The sequence below is a fragment of the Leucoraja erinacea genome, chromosome 5 (genome assembly GCF_028641065.1).
Source record: "Leucoraja erinacea ecotype New England chromosome 5, Leri_hhj_1, whole genome shotgun sequence".
Classification (NCBI taxonomy): Eukaryota; Metazoa; Chordata; class Chondrichthyes; order Rajiformes; family Rajidae; genus Leucoraja; species Leucoraja erinaceus.
The window spans coordinates 32450830-32472705 of record NC_073381.1 but is presented as its reverse complement, the minus strand read 5'-3'; the positions used below and the strand labels follow the sequence as shown (position 1 = coordinate 32472705).

At 43.1% G+C, this 21876-nt stretch overlaps 1 protein-coding gene across 1 annotated transcript in view; it reads left to right on the top strand.

The window, feature by feature from the left end:
- The window catches only part of nbas (NBAS subunit of NRZ tethering complex), a 253972-nt gene that overhangs the window by 223194 nt on the left and 8902 nt on the right, over positions 1-21876 (top strand). The window contains exons 49-51 of the mRNA XM_055635330.1: positions 4621-4760; positions 12316-12460; positions 18180-18308. Coding sequence (XP_055491305.1) covers positions 4621-4760; positions 12316-12460; positions 18180-18308 — 414 coding nt within the window. The remainder of the gene's footprint in view (positions 1-4620; positions 4761-12315; positions 12461-18179; positions 18309-21876) is intronic.

Here is a 21876-nt window from a genome sequence, read left to right as displayed (position 1 = left end):
ATTGAGGCACGTCACCTTGCTCTTCTTGGGCACCAGGATTATTGAGACCCTTTTAAAGCAGGTGGGAACCTCAGACCTCAGAGGTGAGAAGTTGAAAATGTCCGTAAAAACTCCAGCCAGTTGGTCCGCACAGGTTTTTAGAACAGGACCGGGTATACCATCAGGTCCAGGCGCTTTGCGAGGGTTCACCCATCTGAAGGATCTTCTGACGTCGGCCTCTGTGACTGTGACCGAAATACCATCACGGAGATTGGGGACTCAGGAAGAACACATCAGTGTTCTCCCTATCAAAGCGTGCGTAAAACGCATTGGGCTCGTCAGGGAGTGATGCTTCACTGACATCTGAGCTACCTCCTGATCTCGCCTTATAGGAGGTGATTACATTCAAGCCCTGCCACAGTCGACAAACATCCGTCTCATCCTCCAGCTTAGAGCAGGTACCTTTTAGCCTTTTTGGTGGCCTTACCAAGGTCGTATCTGGACTTCTTATGGTCCGCTGCATCGCCAGACCTGAATGCCTGGGATTTGGTCTTCAGAAGAATGCAGATCTCATGGTTGATCCAAGGCTACTGGTTAGGAAGCACTCGGAAGGTATTTGTTGGGATGCAGTCCTCCACACATTTCTTTATGAAGTCATGACGACTGTGGCGTATTCATTCAGGTCTGTTGCCGAGTCCCTGAACATTGCCCAGTCTACAGACTCCAAACAGTCTTGGAGCTGTTCCTCTTCCCCCCCCCCCCCCAACCCCCTCCCCCCAGACGAGGGATAGAGCGATAGGCGTCTATGATGGTCATGAAGCAGTGGTCGAGAGTGTTTGGTCCTCTGGTGCTGCAGGAGACATGTAGGTGGAAGTTAGGGAGCGATTTCTTAATGTTGGCTTTGTTAAAATCTCTGACCTGAAGCCCTGCTCATCAGCCACGTTTCCGGACACAATGGAGGCCTCCGCGTTGTTTCCAGGTCCTGTACTTACTGTACCTGATGTTTCTGCGAACCTGCGCTGGAACGGGGATCACCTTGCAGACGGCAGCTCCCGCTCCATTGCGAATGGTGGTTCACTCACGGACGGCAGCTCCAGCTCCGTTGCTCCTGGGAAATCCTGCTCGTTGGCTCCGGAGGTCTCCCCAGTGTTTCCAGGTATAGTACCTATGATCCTCAGTCGGGTCGGGTGTTGTCCAGCGATCGAGGGATCGTTTACAGTCGGGAGCTTGCTTACACAGATGCAGGATATCACTAGTTCCTTCAAGTGCACTTGCAGCTTGTCCGATACGGCGCTGATTTTTGCCATTTCTCTAATCCAGGTGAGTTGAGTGAAGCTGTAATTAATTATCTTCTGATGAACTGCTGCCAAAATGTCGCAATTGCTGCCGAACCGCCATGGGAGCAGCGGCCCCAGCCCCACAGTCAGCGCGGAGAAGCAGCGCTAAATCCAGCTCAACTCTACCTGTCTTGCCGGGTTAACCTACAGCCTTGCCTGAACTTACGGGAACGACGGCCCAGGCTCACAGTCAGAGCGGAGAAGCAGCGTTAACTCCACGGCTCCGGGCTGGTGTCCCGTCAGTCCAGGCAGGGGTGTAGGTTAACCCGGCAAGACAGGCAGAGTTGAATTGGAATTAGCACTGCTTCTCCGCGCTGGCTGGACGGCCTGGGAGCGCCGCTTCCATCTGGCTCCCGACGTCTCTGGCTGCCCCCGGATGGGGGAGGGGGGGGAATGGTCCAGTGGACGGTTCGGCAGCGATTGAGGCGCCGGAGACCCAGGTTCGGTCCTGGCTGCAGATGAGGCGCAGGTCTGTGCCCAGGCCGTGCAGTTTTTATCGCTTGTGACCTTTGAGAAATCCCATAATTCCTTGCGTTTTTCGGAATACCGAACTCGCTTATACCATATGCTCCAGTTTTGCATACTAATCTCTTGTGTGGGACCTTGTCAGAGGCTTTTTGAAGGTCCAGATACACCACATCCACTGGCTCTCCCTTATCCATTCTACTTGTTACATCCTCAAATTCCAGAAGATTAGTCAAACATGATTTCCTCTTCATAAATCCATGCTGACCTTTGACCAATCTTGTCACTGCTTTCCAAATGCGCTGCTATAACATCTTTAACATTCGACTCAAGCATCTTCCCCACTACCGATGTAAGGCTAATGTCGCAGCGGCCTCTGCAGTCCGTCTGTCTATTTGTTATTTTTTGTCCCGTTTTAATGTAGTTTGTATTTTTTTGATGGGGTATGTGTGTGTGTGTGTGTGTGTGGGGGGGGGGGGGGGGGGGGAGGGGAAGCTTTTTAAAATGTTTCCCCTGCACGGAGAACCCGACCTTTCCCTGTCGGGTCTCCGTTGTCATTGGGGCTGCACCGTGGAGCGGCCTCCAGCAGGAACATCCTGAGGCTCCAGTCACGGAGCTGCGGACCTACTCACCATCACGGAACTGGCCGAGTTTGGAGCGGGAGGAGCGGTGGTGGCGTGCTGCTGCGACCCGACCCTCGGAGATTCGGAGGCTTACCGCTGGTCTGGTGGACAGTGACACCGGGAGCCCGCGGGTCCCTGCTGGAAGACCGCTTTTCGGGGCTTCCACAACGGCGACTTCTCCCGTCCGAGTAGCGGGGTTGAGGATGACCTGGAGCGGGGCCTTACATCATCGCCCGGCGTGGCTTCAACGGCTGCGGGACATTGCCAGCGCCCGCCCGGGGCTCCAACAGCAAGACCCAGAGCGCGGCCTTGCATCACCCGGCGCGGCGTTAATGGCCGCGGGACAATTGTTATCGCCTGCCGGGGGCTCTGACTTTGAGTCTGACATCGGGGGGAGAGGGAAGTGCAGGTGAGAGAGACGTTTTTTTTGCCTTCCATCACAGCGAGGTGGAGATGCGCTGTGATGGATGTCTGTGTAAATTGTGTTGTGTCTTGGGTCTTTTTTTTTCTTGTATGTATGACTGCAGAAACAACATTTCACTTGAGCCTCTATGAGGTTCAAGTGATTGTATTGTATTATTGTATCTATAATTCCCCATTTTATCTCTCCTTTCTTAAAAAGTGGGGTTACATTGGCTGCCCTCTCGTCCACAGGAACTGATTCAAAGTCGAGAGAACATTGGAAAATGATCACCAATGCATCAACAATTTCTAGGGCCACCTCCTTGAGTACTCTGGGATGCAGACCATCAGGCCCTGGGCATTTATCTGCCTTCAGTCCCGACTGTTTACCTAACACCATTTCCTGGCTAATGTGGATTTCCTTCAGTTCCTCCCTCCCACTAGATTCTCAGTCCCCTAGTATTTCTGGAAGAGTGTTTGTGTCTTCCTTAGTGAGATTTGTTTACAGCATATTAAAATTACCTTTTTCTGGAGCCTTTATGATTGTAGAAACAGTTTTTACAGTGGATGTTCTGTCATAATGCATCATTTGCAGAATTCATCACGTTTTATTAGCTGTTGAAACTAGATGTAAACATCCTAGATCATCTATTGTGTATATTTATTATTCGCTTGTCCTAATGTACAGTGAAAATCTTTGTTTTGCATGCTATAAAATCAAATCAGATAATACACCACATAAATACCATCATGCTAATAATAAGTACACTAGATGGAGCAAAGGGAAAGATACAGAGTGCAGAATATGGTTCTCAGCATTGCAGTGCAGCACATATGAAGAAAAAGTCCAATGTCCAGAACAAGGTCGAGGAGAATCAGAATGTACCCTAGCTTATGAAAGGCCTATTCAGAAGTCAGATATCAGAGGGGAAGAAGCTGCTAGGGCCTAGTGGTGCATGCTTTCAAGCTTTATCTTCTACTGATGGGAACAAGAAGAACAAGGAATGACCAGAATTGGAAAGGTATTTGATATGTTGGCTACTATCCTGAGGCAACATGAAGTGTAGATGGAGTCAATGGTGGGGAGCTTGGTCTGTGTGATGGACTGGGCTAAATCTCAAATTTTACAATGAATAGGTTTGTAATTTGCCATCCGAACTCAAATTAAACATCTCTTTAGTATTTTGAAATGAGAAATTTGCCTTTGAATACACATCTTTTGGTCTTGGCTTCATGTCTCATGGCTTGATTTCACTGCTGTCATTTACTGATTCATTTCACTTACCAGTCCTAATCCTAATCCATCCCAACCTCAATACAATTGTTGTTTCTAAGGTTTTGAGACATTTGTAGTCATACATCATTATAATCAAGGTTGAGGGTTACACATTGAAAGTTCAGTGCAGTGAGAGTGTCAAAGAACTGCAATTGTACCTTTCCTCAGTGTTTGATTGTACAGCTATATAATGTTGATGCACAATAACGTCACCCATTCCTTCTCTCCAAAGATGCTGCCTGTCCCGGCTGAGTTACTCCAGCTTTTTGTGTCTATCTTCAGTTTAAACCAGATCGGCAGTTCCTTCCTACACTTGGACCTATGCAGTTTTGCTATATAATCAGCTGATATTGCAAAACATAACTTTCACCGGTGTCATGTACTGTCATGTTGTCATTGAAGAAAATTAAGGATACCAACTGCATTTATGTTAAAACAAAAGCAGAATTGTTGTTGAAGCAATAATTTAATGTCGAGCTGTCCAAGGTGTGTTGAAGTATTTAATCAATTGATGTTCCTGCAATATTGTCATTCTCAGGTTAACGTAGATGACATTGAGAATGAAGAGAAGCGTTTTCAGCTCTTTTTGGAACTGCTTGAATCCAGTAACACAGGGTCTGAATTTGAGCATTTGGTTCTGCTTCTTCAAGCTTGGCCACCCATGAATGAAGAAGACACGTAAGTATCAGTTTGTTAAATTGTGCTATGCCCAAGAGTTATGGTAGCAGATTCAGCAGAAATTTAAAATTGTGGATCTGCTTCATAGAAATAGGTTATCAACTAAGCATTTAACAATTCAGTGTTCCCAGGAATTGTTTTCAGAATCCCAGTGTGGATTTCATCTGTACATTCTTCCAATCGTAATGAAAGATCAGGAGGCTGGTCAATCAGGATGCTATTCAGCTTCTTGAGTCCGTTATATTCTTCAATTAGTTCATGGCTGACCAGTATATTAATTTCATCTACACATCGTCATCTCATATCCGTTAATACCTGAACAAAACCTGTCACTTTTACATTTGACATTTTTAATTAACCCATCCTCAGCAGCTTTTTGAAAGGAGTAAATTCTTGTGTTCCATTTGCACTTCAATTTACTGAGTTTTCATTAACAGCTGTCAAAACAAATGTGTAGAAACCTGTGGATTTGATGGGTATATCTGCACAGAAGCAGAAATTATTTCATCTGAATTAAAATGTGGAACAAAAGTGATGTGATTATGAATTGAGCCAGAACCTTGCAAGTTTTCTTCAGTGAATGGTGCTGTTAACTTTTTTTTAAGTGAAATGATTTTAACACTTGGATCATGTCCCACAAAAGTGGTGTCGTCAGCGAACTTGATGATGGAGTTCTCACTATGTCTGGCTACGCAGTCATGAGCATAGAATGAGTACAGCAGGGGGCTGAGCACGCAGCCTTGAGGTGCTCCCGTGCTGATTGTTATCGTAGCTGACACATTTCCACCAATACGGACAGACTGTGGTCTGTGAATGAGGAAGTCGAGGATCCAATTGAGGTCTCGAGGAGTTCCCGCATTCTGGGAACTAGTCGCGGCCTCAGTATGGTTGCCGTAAATTTTTCAACATGTTGAAAAATTTCCTGCGACCAAAAATTGGTCAGCATGGAGAAAATCGATAAGCCTGTAATCGTAGGTGCATTTGTAGCGGGGTCGCCATGTAGTTATGGGTAGTCAAGGTAATCGTAGGTAGTTTTAGTTAATTGCCTTTCCTGACCGGGCATATTCATTGGCTCATTGGCGCTAAAAAATGTAAGCACGGGTTTTCAGAACCAAGGATATCCGACCAGTAATGTTAAATGCCCACCAAACTTTACAGCTGTGTATCTCCGGCTTATTAAAAGTTGTCTGGCTTCTTAAAAGTGGCTCCACTCCTTCTCCCCCCTTCTTGGCACCCCCCCCCCCCCTTTTCCCTACCCCCTTCTCCCCTCAGAGAAGCAGCCAAGAGGCCCCCCCCTCCCTGGAGGAGCTGCCCCCCACACCCCTCTTTTAAAGGACTTACCGTACACTGTGCTAGCCGTCTTAACCTTCATGTTTACGTGGTGTGTGTCTGTATCATCTTGGCTTTGTACCGTGTGAATTTCAGACAGCTCCCTCGCTTTCCCTGGCCCCTGCCTTTGTGATGTGTTTGTGTGTGTTCCACTCTGACAGTCGCCGTTCCAGTTCCCGTTTTTTCAGGCGAGTGCTGCGAACTTGACGTGGAGATGAGTTCAGTGGGGCAGGAGCAGGCAGAGACGATGGGTCTGCCGGGACAGTCCTGCTTGTAGATTTTGGGGAGGAGATAGAAGCGGACAATGCGCGGTTGGGGAACCTGTGGATGCCAGGTTGTGATGAGATCCGAAACAGTCTGGGAGATGCTGGGGGGTGGGGGGGGGGGGGATTCCTTCAATTTTAAAAATGGAAAGTAACAAAGAATATCTTAGAAATTAATATATAATATCAGACTTAACTCGGAGCTCTCGTGGATTTTGAAGCAACAGCAACAAAGAGAAGCAGGAAAAAGCACTGATTGGCTCTAGCCCGAGTGGAAGGATAGTTAGAAGTGTCAGAGGGGGAAAACAGTTGAAAAGGAGAGGCAAAGCACAGGCAGACTTAACTCAGAGCTCCCGTGGATTTTGAAGCAACAGCAACAAAGAGAAGCAGGAGAAAGCACTGATTGGCTCTAGCCCGAGTGGGACGAGGGTTAGAAGAGAGTCAGAGGGGGAAAAGTTTAAAACTGAGGAATTTGGTTTGTAAATTGGTAAATTAGGCAATTTATCAGTCAATATAAGCAGGACGGCTCTTAGGGAGCAGCAGTGAGGGAAGTGCGAGTCTTTGGCTCGAGAGTCTTCGGCGAGTCTTAGAGGAGGCTACGCAAAACGCTGGAGAGGGAGAGACGAAAGAAGGAGATGTCAAGCAAGCTGATTCAGTGTGATGCTTGCAGTATGTGGGAGGTCAAGGATACTGCTGGTGCCTCTGGCTGCTACAAATGTGAGAAGTGCATCCAGGTAGAGCTCCTGAAGGACCGTGTTGGGGAACTTGAGAAGCAAGTGGATGACCTCAGGTTTGTCCGAGAAACTGAGTCGTTCCTCGACAAATCCTACAGTAAGATTGTTACACCTAAGGTACTGGAAGAGAGAAGGTGGGTGACGGTGAGAAAGGGAGGGAAACATGGAATGCAAACGTCCCCGGGTGTTGTACCTCTTGTGAACAGGTTCACCCACTTAGAAGCTGTTGGGACAGAAGATATTATCACACTGAGCGGCTGAGTGGCTTGCGAAGCAAAAAGAGCTGTTGAGCCAAAACCAAAGAGGCCAACGTCAGGCAATGCCATTGTAGTTGGAGACTCCATTGTGAGAGGTACGGACAGGGGTTTCTGCAGGAACAGACGGTATTCGAGGATGGTGTGTTGCCTTCCTGGTGCCAGGATCCAGGATGTCACGGACATAGAAAATCCTCAAGGGCGATGGTGAACAGCCGGAAGTGGTAGTGCATGTCGGCACAAACGATGTCGGAAAGAAGGGGATGAATATTCTGCAGCGTGACTTTAGAAAGCTCGGAAAAATGCTGAAAAGCAGGACATCCAGGGTTGTTATCTCTGGTTTGCTTCCAGTTCCTCACGCTGGCGAGAGCAGGAACAGGGAGATACGGGACCTGAATGGGTGGCTGAGGGCAGGGATTTAGATTCTTAGATCACTGGGATCTGTTTTGGAGGTAAGGGCGAACTGTACAAAAGGGATGGATTGCATCTTAACAGGTGGGGAACCGGCTTTCTGGCAGGCAGGTTTGCCACTGCTACACGGATGGTTTTAAACTGAATAAGTGGGGTGGGGTGTCAAATGGGATAGTCGAGGATAGAGTTAAAGGGAAAGAGAGTAAAGGGATGGTTAATGACCCCAGAAAGGAAAGGAAAGGAAGCTCACGGGAAAGAAAGCTCATAAAGGGATAGGAGAGCATGGCCAAGTGAAATGTAAGATGCGTGAGGAATTAAAAGTATTGTATATGAATGCGCGAAGTATAAGAAGTAAAGTAGATGAGCTTGAGGCTCAGTTAGAGGTTGGTAGATATGACTGTGGGGATTACTGAGACGTGGCTGCAGGAGGATCAGGCCTGGGAACTTAATATTCAGGGTTATACATCCTATAGAAAGGACAGGCAGGTGGGCAGAGGAGGGGGGTAGCTCTGCTGGTGAGGGATGGAATTCAGTACCTTGCGAGGGAAGACAAAGGGACAGACGAGGTAGAGTCACTGTGGATTGAGTTGAGGAATTGTAAAGGCAAGAAGACACTAATTGGTGTTATCTACAGACCCCCAAATAGTAGCCCGGATGTAGGGTGTACGTTGCAGCAGGTTAAAACTAGCATGTAACAAAGGTAATGCCACTGTGGTGATGGGGGATTTCAATATGCAGGTAGACTGGGAAAATCAGGTTGGTTCAGGACCCCAAGAAAGAGAGTTTGAAGAATGCCTCCGAGATGGATTCTTAGAGCAGCTTGTAATGGAGCCGACCAGAGAAAAGGCAATTCTGGATTTAGTGTTGTCCAATGAACCAGATATGATAAATGAACTCGAGGTAAAGGAACCGCTTGGAGGTAGTGATCATAATATGATTAGTTTTAATCTGCAATTTGAGAAGGAAAATGTTAAATCGGAAGTGTCAGTGATGCAGTTGAACAAAGGGGACTATGAAGGCATGAGAGAGGAGCTGGCCAAGGTAGACTGGAAAGGGATCCTAGCAGGATCCATCTGTCCCGTTCCACCCATTGGCTGATTGCTTTTACCACATCAATTGCCAGAAGATCTATTTTATTTAAATGGAAAGATTCCAATCCTATGACCACACTCCATTGATACTATGAAACAATATCATGTTTAAATTTAGAAAAATAAATTTTGTGACATTGTTGAACTCTTGGTTAAATTTGATCGGACTTGGGGAAGATTTATTCAACATTTTCATACGTCATAAACTGTCGCCTCTCCAACTGTTATAATATATTTTTTTTACTGGTATACGGTGGAACGGACTTGACTACAAACAAGGACTTATTTTGTTGAAACTCTTTGCAGCCCAGATTCTGTTTTGCTTTTTTTTTCCTTTCTTTTTCTTCTTTAGTTTAGGGGGGTTTTTTTTTTTTTTTGTTTTTTCTCTTTGTTTCTCTTTTTTTTTCTTTTTATCTTTTTGTTTTTATTCATATGTTCTCTTTTAAACACTTAACTATATTTACATAGCGACCGGGAGGCCTATACTTAATATGTATGTTGACACTGGACTCATAAAAAAAAAAAAAGAGAGAAAATTAAAAAAAGATACAAAAAAAAATGTTTGTCATATTTCAGTAAAAATATCTTAAGACATTTACTGAATTCTGGGCATTGAACCCCATTTTGGGGGAGAGGCCTCTACATTCAGCTACCTCTACTCATCATCCTTCTCGAGGGTACGAGAGATTGGGTGACTGAGTGAGCACAGGGCCAATACGTTCCATAGTTTTGGCTCCAGTATTTGTTGTTAAATCCAGATTGCTGTCATTTAATGCCTATTTCTCTCTCTAACTCTGTTTGTTCTTGTGGCATTCGCCGACTGGTGCCCTTTTGTTCCACTTTAATTTGGTTTCCTTTTAATTACCTCATGAACATTGTCTTCATACATCATACATCATTCACTGGTATGCAATTGGTTGGAGCTTTTAAAAAAATTCCAGTCATTCAGGCCTTATCTCTGTTTTATTTCGTTCTATTTAATAGCTCATTTATCTTCAAATTTCTAGTTGTAAGGAAATGTTAAGCTGCTTTTTAACTTACAAACTTTGTTCTAACATTTAATATCATACGTTTAGAATTATAGAATTGCTATTTCTATTTTCAAATGAACAACATAGCTAAGGGAATAATTTTGAGTAAAACATTTAATGCCAGTTCTTAGGTCTTGACAGTGTTGTCAAAGCCAGAACCTTCCATCCTCTACCTCACCCACCTCTGACACAAACCAGGAATTTGCACCTCTGCATTACATTCTCTAATATAATGTTAAAATATCACCATCTGCTGCTCAGCCACTCTTATAGTTTGATCACTTTAATAGCAAAGTCAGTGTAGCATTGGTAATCTCGACGGTTACAATGAAAAGACCAAAAATACTTGTGCCTATTAAGATTAAATTTAACAAGACTGCAATTACCAGCACAACAGTTAATTAATAGCAATTCTGGATGACCCATATTTACTCTTATTACTGAATGGATCATGCACCTTTAAATCAGATTCCATTAGCTTCCAGTTAATCTCCGTATTACCTGAAGTACAAAGGAGATTTATTCTATCCAACCTAATGGGACATCTGTGACAAGTGTTGATTATAAATCCGCATTGTATTTGGCAAAAAGAAATTGTGCTGCTACCTCCAATGCAAAAATCTCATTAATAATACAGATCTCAAGAGAAATATAAACGTTGTGAAATTATTTTGTGTTGATAAAAATGACTTGTTTTACAGAGAGATTTCAACATAGAAGTTGAAATTTAAAAAATGCCATGTTTCATGGCTATGTTCTATATAGCTTTAACAAAATGTTGTAAAATATACAAAGGTAAACATAATGGAACTAGAAAAACAGTTTATCGTGCCTGTAGAAATCGAGAGGGACTGTGGATGTATTGTGCGCTTGCAGCTATGTTTTGTAATGGAAGCCCATGCAACAGTCACATACTAATCACATTGTTCAAAATAGTGTAATGCCTCTAATTATTAACTTGGAGATTTTAGATTATTCTTAAACATTTAATATCTGCCAGTAAGACTTGGTTTGAAAAAGCTTTAATGCTGGATGAGACCAATGCTAAGTCCATTCTCTTTCTTGGCTTTCATACATTGTTTTTATAAGGCAAATTCCTGAAAACCGCTAATAGTGTTTGTTTTTTCTATACTTAGTTCCACTCAACAATAGAACAGAGAACTATGTAGCATAGGAACAAGCCCTTCATTTCCCAACGTCTATGCCGAGCATCTTGCCAAGATAAACTATTCTCCTCTGCCTGCACATCATCCATATCCCCCCTTTTCCTGCATATCCATGTGCCTATCTAAAAACTTCAAACTTTAGATAACTTTGAGCAAAGAACTAGGAATTGAAAGGCAAACATTTTTAAACAGCATAGTATGTAGTTCGGTCATGAAGTTCGTGATTGGCAACAGGGAATTGGATTTCAGGCAAAATCATGTTGGCATTCAGTTGATAGGTTTATGAAGTGGTGCTGTTTTTGTTCCAGATGCTTAGGTTATGATATGCACAAGAACATCACTGGTTTTGGCTGTGATCTTCCAAGATTGCTGGAAGAAGTTATAGTGAATAACAAATCCATTGAGAGATTCAAACCCAAGAATTAGATTTTTAAACTTGAGATGGGTGAATAGAACTTGGAATTTAGGATATTTACTTTTGAGCTTAGGATATTTTCAAATTAATGGACTGTAGATATTGGTCACAAGGTGGACATAGAAGGCCTGGAAGCCAGTGTTGCATTAAGAAGTCTAAGTTGGGTGAAGAAGGAAAAAATGGCAAAGTGTCTCATTTTGATTATTGGTCAATCAAGAGACTTGCATCGTTTTCCTCAAAACTCCTTCCGATCATACTTGAAGCTCAGTGACACAGCAGGTAGAGTTGTTGCCTCACAGTTCCGGTGATCCAGGTTCAGTCCTGACCTCTAGTGCTGTCTGTGTGGAATTTGCATGTTCTCCCTGTGAGTGCATGTGTTTCTGTAGGTGCAGTGATATCCTCCCAAATCCCAAACGTGATCGGATTGATAAATTAATTGGTCGTTATCAATTGCCCCTAGTGCGTAAGCACACGGTGTAATCCGAGGGAAAAAAAGGAGGGGAGGGAAAATCAGTGGTGGATTGGGATTGATTTGTGAGCAGGCGAAGATTCGATGAGATGAAATGTTTGCATTCGAGGTCATGTGGAAATATGGAATTGTCGTACGGAAACTGATAGATCTTGTTTTGTCCATGGACCTTTTTTCTTATCTCTTTACAACAAAGAAGGAAGTCAGTCAGCCTGGTCTATCCCAGCTTTCAGAGAGCAATTTCAACCTCCTCACCATTTCCCTGTAACCTCCCCTCTCTCATTTCACAACAGTACACATGTAGTTAGATGTAGCTTTGAAATCTCAAATATGGGGTACGCTGCTGAAATGTGGTTGAAGTCTCTTAATTAAGAAATCTCTTCTCCCTCTAGAACAAGTGAAAAGGATAATGCTTGGATCAAGCTTGTTATTGCCATGTTGGGAAAGTGTGATCCTGATCAAAAAATTGCCACTGCAAATGAAGTTCTCGACATCTGCCGTTCTCTTTATTCGACGAAGCACAAGCTACCAATTCAGGTAATTATAGAATCATTTTTTTAAGTTTAATCTGCACTGATTATATTGGAGCATGTCATACAAGACAGCTCTGTTAGTGGGAAGCAGTTGGAAATTTAATCAGAATCTACTAACAGCATTCCATTTGTATTAAAGACATACATTTTAATTTCCTGTAGAATCAGAATTTTCATGAGTTCCAAAATGGTATATTGCTATTTAGAACAGATCTGACGGCTCAAAGCTTCGAAACCATGAGTTTTGTTTGGCATCAAAAGCAGCAATGTGTATCAGTATGATCTGTAACCTTGTGGCCCACCTCTATCCTCATTCTGCCACACTTATGAATGAGAAATGCAAAAGCTCATACCAGGCACACCCAAAAATGAGAGTCAATGCAGTGAAGACACCGCCACTAGATTCAATCTAAATTGCCTTGAAGCCTCTATGCAATCTCCCCTTAATTCATAATCCCACTCACTTTGTCAACAATAAACTTTGAAATATTGCATTTAACTTACTCATCCAAATCACTGATAAACAAGATGAATAGTTGAGGGCTGAGCATTAATCCCAGAACTATGCCACTAATCCCACAACTATACCCATCATCCTGAATATTTGATTTCTACTCTCTGCTTCCCTTTCAAAAGCCTCTAGCATTTTCACCATCACTTAGGTTCACCAGTCTATAGTTTACTATTTTCTCTCTTTCTACTTTAAATAATGGGGTTACATTTGAAACAAACCAATCTGGAGGAGCCAATCTCCAATCTGTGGAACATTGGAATATAATAACCAATGTATTTGCTATTACCACAGCTATCACCTTTAGAATTCTTTGCTGAAGCAAAGCAAGTATTTCATTGTCCTATCTGAGACACATGACAATAAACTCTCTTGAACTTGAACTTGAATTAAATAATCAAGTTTGGCCTCCAATACCATTAATTTCTGCAGCTCTTTTCTCAATGCTATTGATTTCCTTTAATGTCCATTGGTTCCATAACATTTCTGGAAGGTTACCTGCATCCTTTTCTATAACAACACACCTAAAGTATTTATTTGGAGATGCAAGGCACTGCAGATGCTGGAATCTTGTATAGAACATAATGCTGGAGTAACTCAGCGAGTCAGACAGCATCTCTAGAGGTCATGGTATGGCAACGTTTTGGGGCAGGAACGTTCTTCAGACTAATTGTAATGGGGAGAAAACTGGAAAAGAAGTGGGAGTGGCAAGTCATAGGTGGGTACAGTTGAGGGGGGATATGAATGCCAGATGGGTGGACAAAAGAAATAGATGACAGGAATACAAGAAGACAAAAGGCTGTTAGATGAGGAGAGAAGAGGAGTGAAATGTAAAGCCAGAGGGGATACAGTTGGATGGGAATGGAAGGCATTAAAGGGAAGAAATAGTGTGAGGAAAGAGGGTGGGAAATGGGAGGGGCAACCTAAAATTGGAGAATTCAGTGTTCATATCATTGGTTGCATGCTACCCAAACAGAATATGAGATGCTGTTTCGCAAGGTGGCATGTGGCCTCACTCTGCCAATGGGGAATGCCCAGGACGGAGGTCAGTATCAAAGATCTTATAGTGAAGCAAGATGGATTACTCTCACGCAAACGTGAGGTACGCTCATGGGCGGATTCATGGGTGATTATAGGACACATTTTAGCAACCTGACTCCGCCATCTTGTTCCGCCATCTTGTTCCGCTTTCTTGCTCCCGCCTTCTTGCTTCCGGCCAAAGATTGGATCCGCAGCGGGGAGAAGGAGTGCGGGGCCCGGGGCAGCGGGGAGAGAGAGTGCGGGGTCCGGGGCAGCGGGGAGAGAGAGTGCGGGGCCAGGGGCAGCGAAGAGAGGGAGTGCGGGGCCCGGGGCAGCGGGGAGAGAGAGTGCGGGGCCCGGGGCAGCGGGGAGAGAGAGTGCGGGGCCGGGGAGCGGAGAGAGAGAGTGCGGGGAGAAGGAGTGCGGGGTCCGGGGCAGCGGGGAGAGAGAGTGCCCCAAGACAATGTTTCTTATTTAATGTCCCTTGTCTAGTCTGAAATAAAGTTCATTATTGGATTAGAAGAAATATAATTGTGTGTGTTATATACATTTATATAATTTTCATGTATGTGTGTTTATAAACATTTTATTCCTTAACAAGAATCAACAGAATTATGAACTAACAGAATTATGAATCTAACCCTATAATCACGCACAAAAAGTCCCCCCCCTGTCAATCACCCTGCGAGTCGGGTCGGTTCCGGTTACTACAAAATCAACTCAAACACTGTTTGTGAGCCATTTAAAAAGAAATGATTTAAAAAACATTAAAAAAGACAATTACCAGAATCAAATTTTATTCTTGACAAGAAGTTTGAACTGACAGATTTATGAATCTGACCCACACAAACTGTTGCCCCGCAACATTGATTACAGTGCGAGTCGGGTCGGGTTAGGTAGGCTCAGGTTGCTAAAATGGGCGTGGAAAAATGCCCATGATCCCCTCCATAGCGTACTACACGTCAGTCCATTGCATTTAGCAGGAGTAGCCTATCTTGCTTCGCTATAAGATCTTTGGCCAGTATGGGGAAGGGGTGTTAAAATGTTTAGCAACCAGGAGGTACAGCAGGTCTTCGCGGACCAAGCACAAATGTGTCTACAAAACGGTCACCTGGTCTACAGATGTCTTTATAATGTAAAGAAGGCCACATCGGAACACTGGATACAGTAGATGAGGTTGGAGGAGGTGCACGTGAACTTCTGTCTCACCTGGAAGATTTTCTAGGCTCCCTGAATAGAGATGAGGGAGGCGATGGAGGGAGAAATGTTACATCATCTGTGGTTACAGGGGAATGTACCTGGAAAGGCTGCAGTTTGGGTAGGAAGGGATTGCAGAGGGTGGGTAGTGAAACATAGAAAGAGGTGGGGATGGGAAGATGTGACTGGTGATGGGATCATATTGCAGGTAGCAGAAATGTCAGAGAATGATTTGCTGGATGTGGAGGCTGGTGGGGTGAAAGGTAAGGACCAGGGAGACTCTATTGTTGTTCCATCTGGGTCCAGGAGGAATGACCACTTAATTGTTTTGCATTAGCATTGCAATTATAAAACAATGTTACATGTGGTAATTTTACACATTGATCATATCTATTCTGTTTGTAAAATAAAGGTCATATCCAACCCAGTTAATTACCATCCACCATAAAGCAGGTGAGTGGTGGAATGTCCTATCAAGCATCAGTGGCTCATCATCTTGGGTTGAACTATAACCACTCAGCTGCAGATCTGGAATCAATCACAGTGAACTGTAGTGCTCTTGGAGACAGAAACATAGAAACACAGAAAATAGGTGCAGGAGTAGGCCATTCGGCCCTTCGAGCCGGCAACGCCATTCAATATGATCATGGCTGATCATCCAACTCAGTATCCTGTACCTGCCTTCTCTCCATACCCCCTGATCCCTTTAGCCACAAGGGCCACATCTAACTCCCTCTTAAGTATAGCCAATGAACTGGCCTCAACTACCTTCTGTGGCACAGAATTCCACAGATTCACCACTCTCTGTGTGAAAAATGTTTTTCTCATCTCGGTCCTAAAATACCGATTATCCTTAAACTCTGATCCCTTGTTCTGGACTTCCCCAACATCGGGAACAATCTTCCTGCATCTAGCCTGTCCAACCCCTTAAGAATTTTGTACGTTTCTATAAGATCCCCCCTCAAGCTTCTAAATTCTAGCGAGTACAAGCCGAGTCGATCCAGTCTTTCTTCATATGAAAGTTCTGCCATCCCAGGAATCAGTCTGGTGAACCTTCTCTGTACTCCCTCTATGGCAAGAACGTCTTTCCTCAGATTAGGAGACCAAAACTGTACACAATTCTCCAGGTGTGGTCTCACCATGGCCCTGTACACCTGCAGTAGAACATCCCTGCTCCTATACTGAAATCATTTTGCTATGAATGCCAACATACCATTCGCTTTCTTCACTGCCTGCTGCACCTGCATGCCTACTTTCAATGACTGGTGTACCATGACACCCAGGTCTCGTTGCATCTCCCCTTTTCCTAATCGGCCACCATTCAGATAATAGTCTACTTTCCAGTTTTTGCCAACAAAGTGGATAACCTCACATTTATCCACATTATACTGCATCTGCCATGCATTTGCACACTCACCCAGCCTATCCAAGTCACCCTGCAGCCTCATCCGCTGTCATCCGTGTGTCATCTGCAAGCTTGGAGATGTTGCATTCAATGCCCTTGTCCAATGATGTTGTAGTGCAGAGGGATCTAGGAGTACAAGTGGTGTCACGGGTAGATGCTGACAAATTAAAAATCAAATTGGCTCTTTACAAAGTTTAAAAACAAAATGTTAAAAAGTAAATCGCCCAGTAAACAAGTTTTAAATAATTAAAAAGAACATCCAGACAAGGAGAAATGTATGTGTTTTTATGTAATCATTTCTACTTGGATGAAGAGGATATACTAACCTAGCACATATTCTGTTGGCAGTTTATTTAATGTAAGAACTAGATTATGCAAGGTTTGTGTTCTGTCATTGAGCTCCTTGTGGATTTCAGTGGTGGATATCACCAGCAAATCAGTCAGGACTTCTCCATTGTTGTAAGTGCCCAGTGTGCTCTGGTACTTGCTGGGTAGCTGAATCGCGTCAGTTTGCCAAGGAACTGCTGACATTTCTCAGCAAGTTCCAGACTGCTGTTTCACCCCAGGCAACATTTAATGGGGAGTAAGTAGTCTTGCTCACCACCACTGTGCATCCTTGTGTCCTATGACCTTGGCCTCCCTAGCAGCCCTACTCTCTTTTCCCTCCAGTGTCCCATTCACTTCCCACATCTTGTCGCCCTTTTTCTTAAAGCTTAAAAAAAATCATTGGATTAATAGCAAATCGAGTGGCTACCTAACAACTTCCCAAAACCCCACTACCTCTTCGACTCTCATTTTATCGGCAACAGATTTGTTTTGAGGATTAATTTACAACTTGATTGCTGTTCTGTCTTAGGATATATGAATGCAACTATTTAATATATGTAGATGGGTTGGGTTTTTTTGGTGCTGATCAAAATGATGCCAGGAAAGAAACTATTCCCATTTTAGGAAAGTATTCCTTGGGCCAGATAAATCGGTTGTGCCCAGATGCAGAGTTAAGCTCTATTATGTGATTTGCTTTCTTAAATTCTCAAACCAATTAGTAACAAATTGGACAGAGATCTTTGAAACACATTTCACATTGGACTTGTGAAAGCAGTGGAGACTTTCATCCTGTGTGTCTCGTTTGCATTTGAACCCAATTCACAAATCAGAAAAGCCTGTGTCAAATCTGCTGTGCTATTCCCTACTAATGACTTTTATTACAAATCCTACTGTTTTTCAAAGCATTGTGTGAGCATTTTCAGAGTAAAGAGAGACTTCAGTCAATCCTTTTTTTTAATAGAAAATAATGAATCATTATTATAAGATTGTTGGATTATTCATGATTTACTTTAAGGGCAAGATTACTGAACTCATTAATTAACTTATTATAAGCCAACCTATTTTTTGTTTAATTAATAAGTAATGATCACAAAGCTAAACACTAACACCTCATTTTGCCTCCGTCCATTGCATAAAATATGGAGAAAGTGAAGAGAGGCAGTTTGACACCCTGCATGTTATTTTGTTTATTTTCAATCGGAATATTATTTAATTACAGTGTCTACATTTATTTAACTAAATACCTTGTGTGTTCCTATGCAGTATGTGAAGAAAATTTGTATTCTGCTCCTGGAACAATCCATACTGCTGCCAGCATTAAAGCTTGGAATAGAAACTGATAACCACGAGCTGCAGATACTAGCAATGGAACGGATAAAAGCAGTTGATCAGGTAAGGATATTCAATTCTAAATCTTTGAAATCTCATTCATGGTAATGAACTAAATGTTTTATCTAAAACTTCAGATATAAATGCAAAGATGAAATTGCTCAATAAATTCACTTATAATATATGTATTCAAAAATTTTAATTTAAATTGCAGAAATGTATCTGCATAAATCCATCCAATCCATTCTATTGTCCTGGTTCTGTCCCTGAATAGTAACCCAAATTAAATAACTAAACATTACAGTGGCACAAGATGATTGGGGAAAAAAATAGTTTGTCCTCTTGGATAATGACTAAAATAATTGAATTTCTGCAATAAATGCCAGCATGCTTTGTGCAATCAAGACTTGTTTGGAGATTAGGCCAGATTTAGTGTGTAATTTGATCCTTCAATTTGCTTTTCACTATAAAGATTGAATGTGTGAGAGTTATTACCATTTTACCATGGTTTTAAAATGCTTTTTTCAGTAACAAATAGGGATTTATCCAGCACCATGGTTTAAAAATAGCTAGCCATTAACTGGTTCTGTTGGCTTTGGTGTCGATTAGAAGGCTACTAGTTTATCATTGATTACCATCAACGAAGCAGCTCGCTAAAAGCCTGTTCTCCTATTATATGGAGATTGCTTGCTGGGTCATTGTACAGAATAATACAGGAAGTATAAGGCAATATCAAGTTCAGCTCACTTGAATTGATCCTTCCAGAGGCAATAGAAGGGCTGCTGTAGATTGCACAGTCCTAGATTGAAAAATGGATTGTGCTAATGAAAGGGCCCGTAAGCAATTGGAGAATGTGCCTGCTGAGATCGTTAAAGCAAAATTGAGATTCATCACAAAACAGAGATGAAGGGCTGTGAACTATTTCAGAGGGACAAAAACAATTGCAAATACCACACTTGTGAAGTTGACATTGTCATTTGATGAAGAGACATGAACATTGTTCTTAGTCAAATTACTTGTTCTTATTTTATATAGGTTACCTATTCAAAGTAGTTAACAATATGTTTTTAATTGTGTAACGTATATGTTGCCATTGATCAAAAATGCTAATACAAACATTGCCTCTCTGGGTGAACCTATTGCAGCATTTGTACTTTCATTTCAGCCTTTAGGTGATGTTGGTGTAATCAATGTTAAAATGCATTGCGTGTGGGAAGCAACTGGCCACACTCAATATCATGTTCAGATGTTGGTGCATTATTATAAGAGATATCTTTAAAATGAAAGATTTAAATTAATCATTTTGAAATGTATATCTAAAGCCCACCTAGCCTGTTTAATTACAGATGAAACAGTTGCATTACACCTATCATCCAACAGAGATACTGCACTGGGCCTAATTCCCCATGTCTGGAAATCTGACAGTATTCCAAGAGTGACTGAGTAAAATAATAGTTTATTTCACAGTTTGTGCCGTTGCAGATCTCAACTTGCACAAAACAGATGACACACCATCTAAAGGCCAAATTGAATGTACAAATGGTGTAGTAGGTTCAGTCACAGAGGGAATGTTTGCATGAACATTTTCAACCAATGGCAATTTGCAGGATATACTGAATTGGAGAAAAGCTAGTTACCTACTTTCAATAGATAACCTTTGAAAAATATAATGAGATGTTCTAAGAACAAAGTGTATAAAACTCCAGCATTTAAAACTGTAACATTTCAGAGCACATTTTCCATTCAATGCATGGGCCACGGAACCGGGGGTCTGCAGCCCCCACACTTTTTTGGCTAGACATGTTTCAATGTCCCCGGCTTTGGACGAGGCGCTGCTGTGTTTTGAGCAACCTGGTCGTGGGTGTTGGAGATCTGGGGAGGAGGGAGGGATGGGAGCAGAAGCAGCGGCGGGGGCAGGTGCGAATGGGAAGGTGGGGCTGGCGAGTGTTTGCCAGTTCCGGCCATGGAGCAACCTCGGTGCAAGAGTCCCGGGCCGTCGGAGGCGTCGGAAACGTTGCGCTGCAGCCGTGAAAGTTTCTGCGCCAAATTCGCCCTGGTGACTGGCATGGACCAGGCTGCGGCTAGGTGCATCCTGGAGGACAACCAATGGCTGCTGGAAGTAGGTACCAAGCATTGGGTAGAAGCGGTGGAAGATAGTGGCCTTGATTGCATTCATCGAAACAGGGTGGACCACGTGTAGGTTGCAATCTCCCACCCCTTTCATTTACATGTCCCAACATTATGGAGACAATAGGTGCATGATTAGGTCATTCGGCCCTTGAGCCAGCGCTGCCCTTCAATATGATCATGGCTGATCACCTCCAATCAGTACCCCGTTCCTAATAGTCAGTAGACAATAAGTGCATGCCCTGAAATTGGGGGACTATGTATAAACTCTGTTGTAATTTTGACATGGTGATACCAAAATATATTAAAATGACCTTTATTAATATCTGACAATGTGCACTTTAACCACATGTGATTTTTTTTTTTCTATTACAAATCTCAAATTGTGGAGTACAGAGGTACATAAATAAATGATGGGTCTTTGTCCCAAACATTATGGAGGGCACTGTACATCACTGCCTTGCCACACAATGGTCAGATATCCGTGGTGTTGTTGGCATCGTGGATTTACATCCTCCTTGCCCACTGGTTATTGTTTCTGCTTCCATCACTCGTAAGCTGTCCTTTTCCAGTATCTTGGACACATTATAATTTTTGCTGCATTGCTCTGAAACAATATTGAAAGTTCACTCTCAACAACTCATGCAGAACTCCTATGATTTTTTGTTTTGTTAAAGGAAAGTGAACAAAAGAACATGGCTTTAAAATTAAATAGGAAAGAATTTGGATGTTTGTATGTGGTTGAAGGAAAGGGGGTTCTGGTGATATGGGAAATCAAATTAATTGGATTAAGATTAAATTTTGTTAACACTATCCTTTATTGGTTGTCCCTTAACATTGACAACTGCATTGGGACTACCTCCTGCATCCATGCATAACTTACAGACTTCATTAACTTCACTACTAATTTCCATCCTGCACTTAAATTCACTTGGACCATCTCCGACATCTCCCTATTGTTTCTCGTTCTCACCGGCTCCATCACAGGAGATAGACTATCAACTGATATGTATTATAAACGTATTGACTCCCACAGTTATCTCAACTACACCTTCCCACCCTCCTTCCTGCAATGACTCTATCCTCTACTCCCAATTCCTCCGTCTATGCTGCATCTGTGCCCAAGATGAGGTGTTCCATACCAGGACATCCAAGATGTCCTCATTCTTTAGGGAACGGGTGTTCCCCTCTTCCATCATGGATGAAGCACTCACATGTGTCTCCTCGGTAACCCGCAGTTCCACTCTTGCTCTCCTTCCACCCCAGTCGCCACGGGGACGGAGTCCCCCTAGTCCTCACCTTTCAGCCCATCAGCTGTCGCATACAGCACATATTTTGCTGACATTTTCGTCACCTCGAAGGGGATCCAACCACTAGCTGCATTTTCCCTTCTCCACCCCTTTCCGTTTTCTACAGAGACCGTTCCCTCCACAACTCCCTCGTTAACTCATCCATTCTCTCCCAAACCAATCCCTCCCCTGGAACTTTGCCCTGCAACCACAGA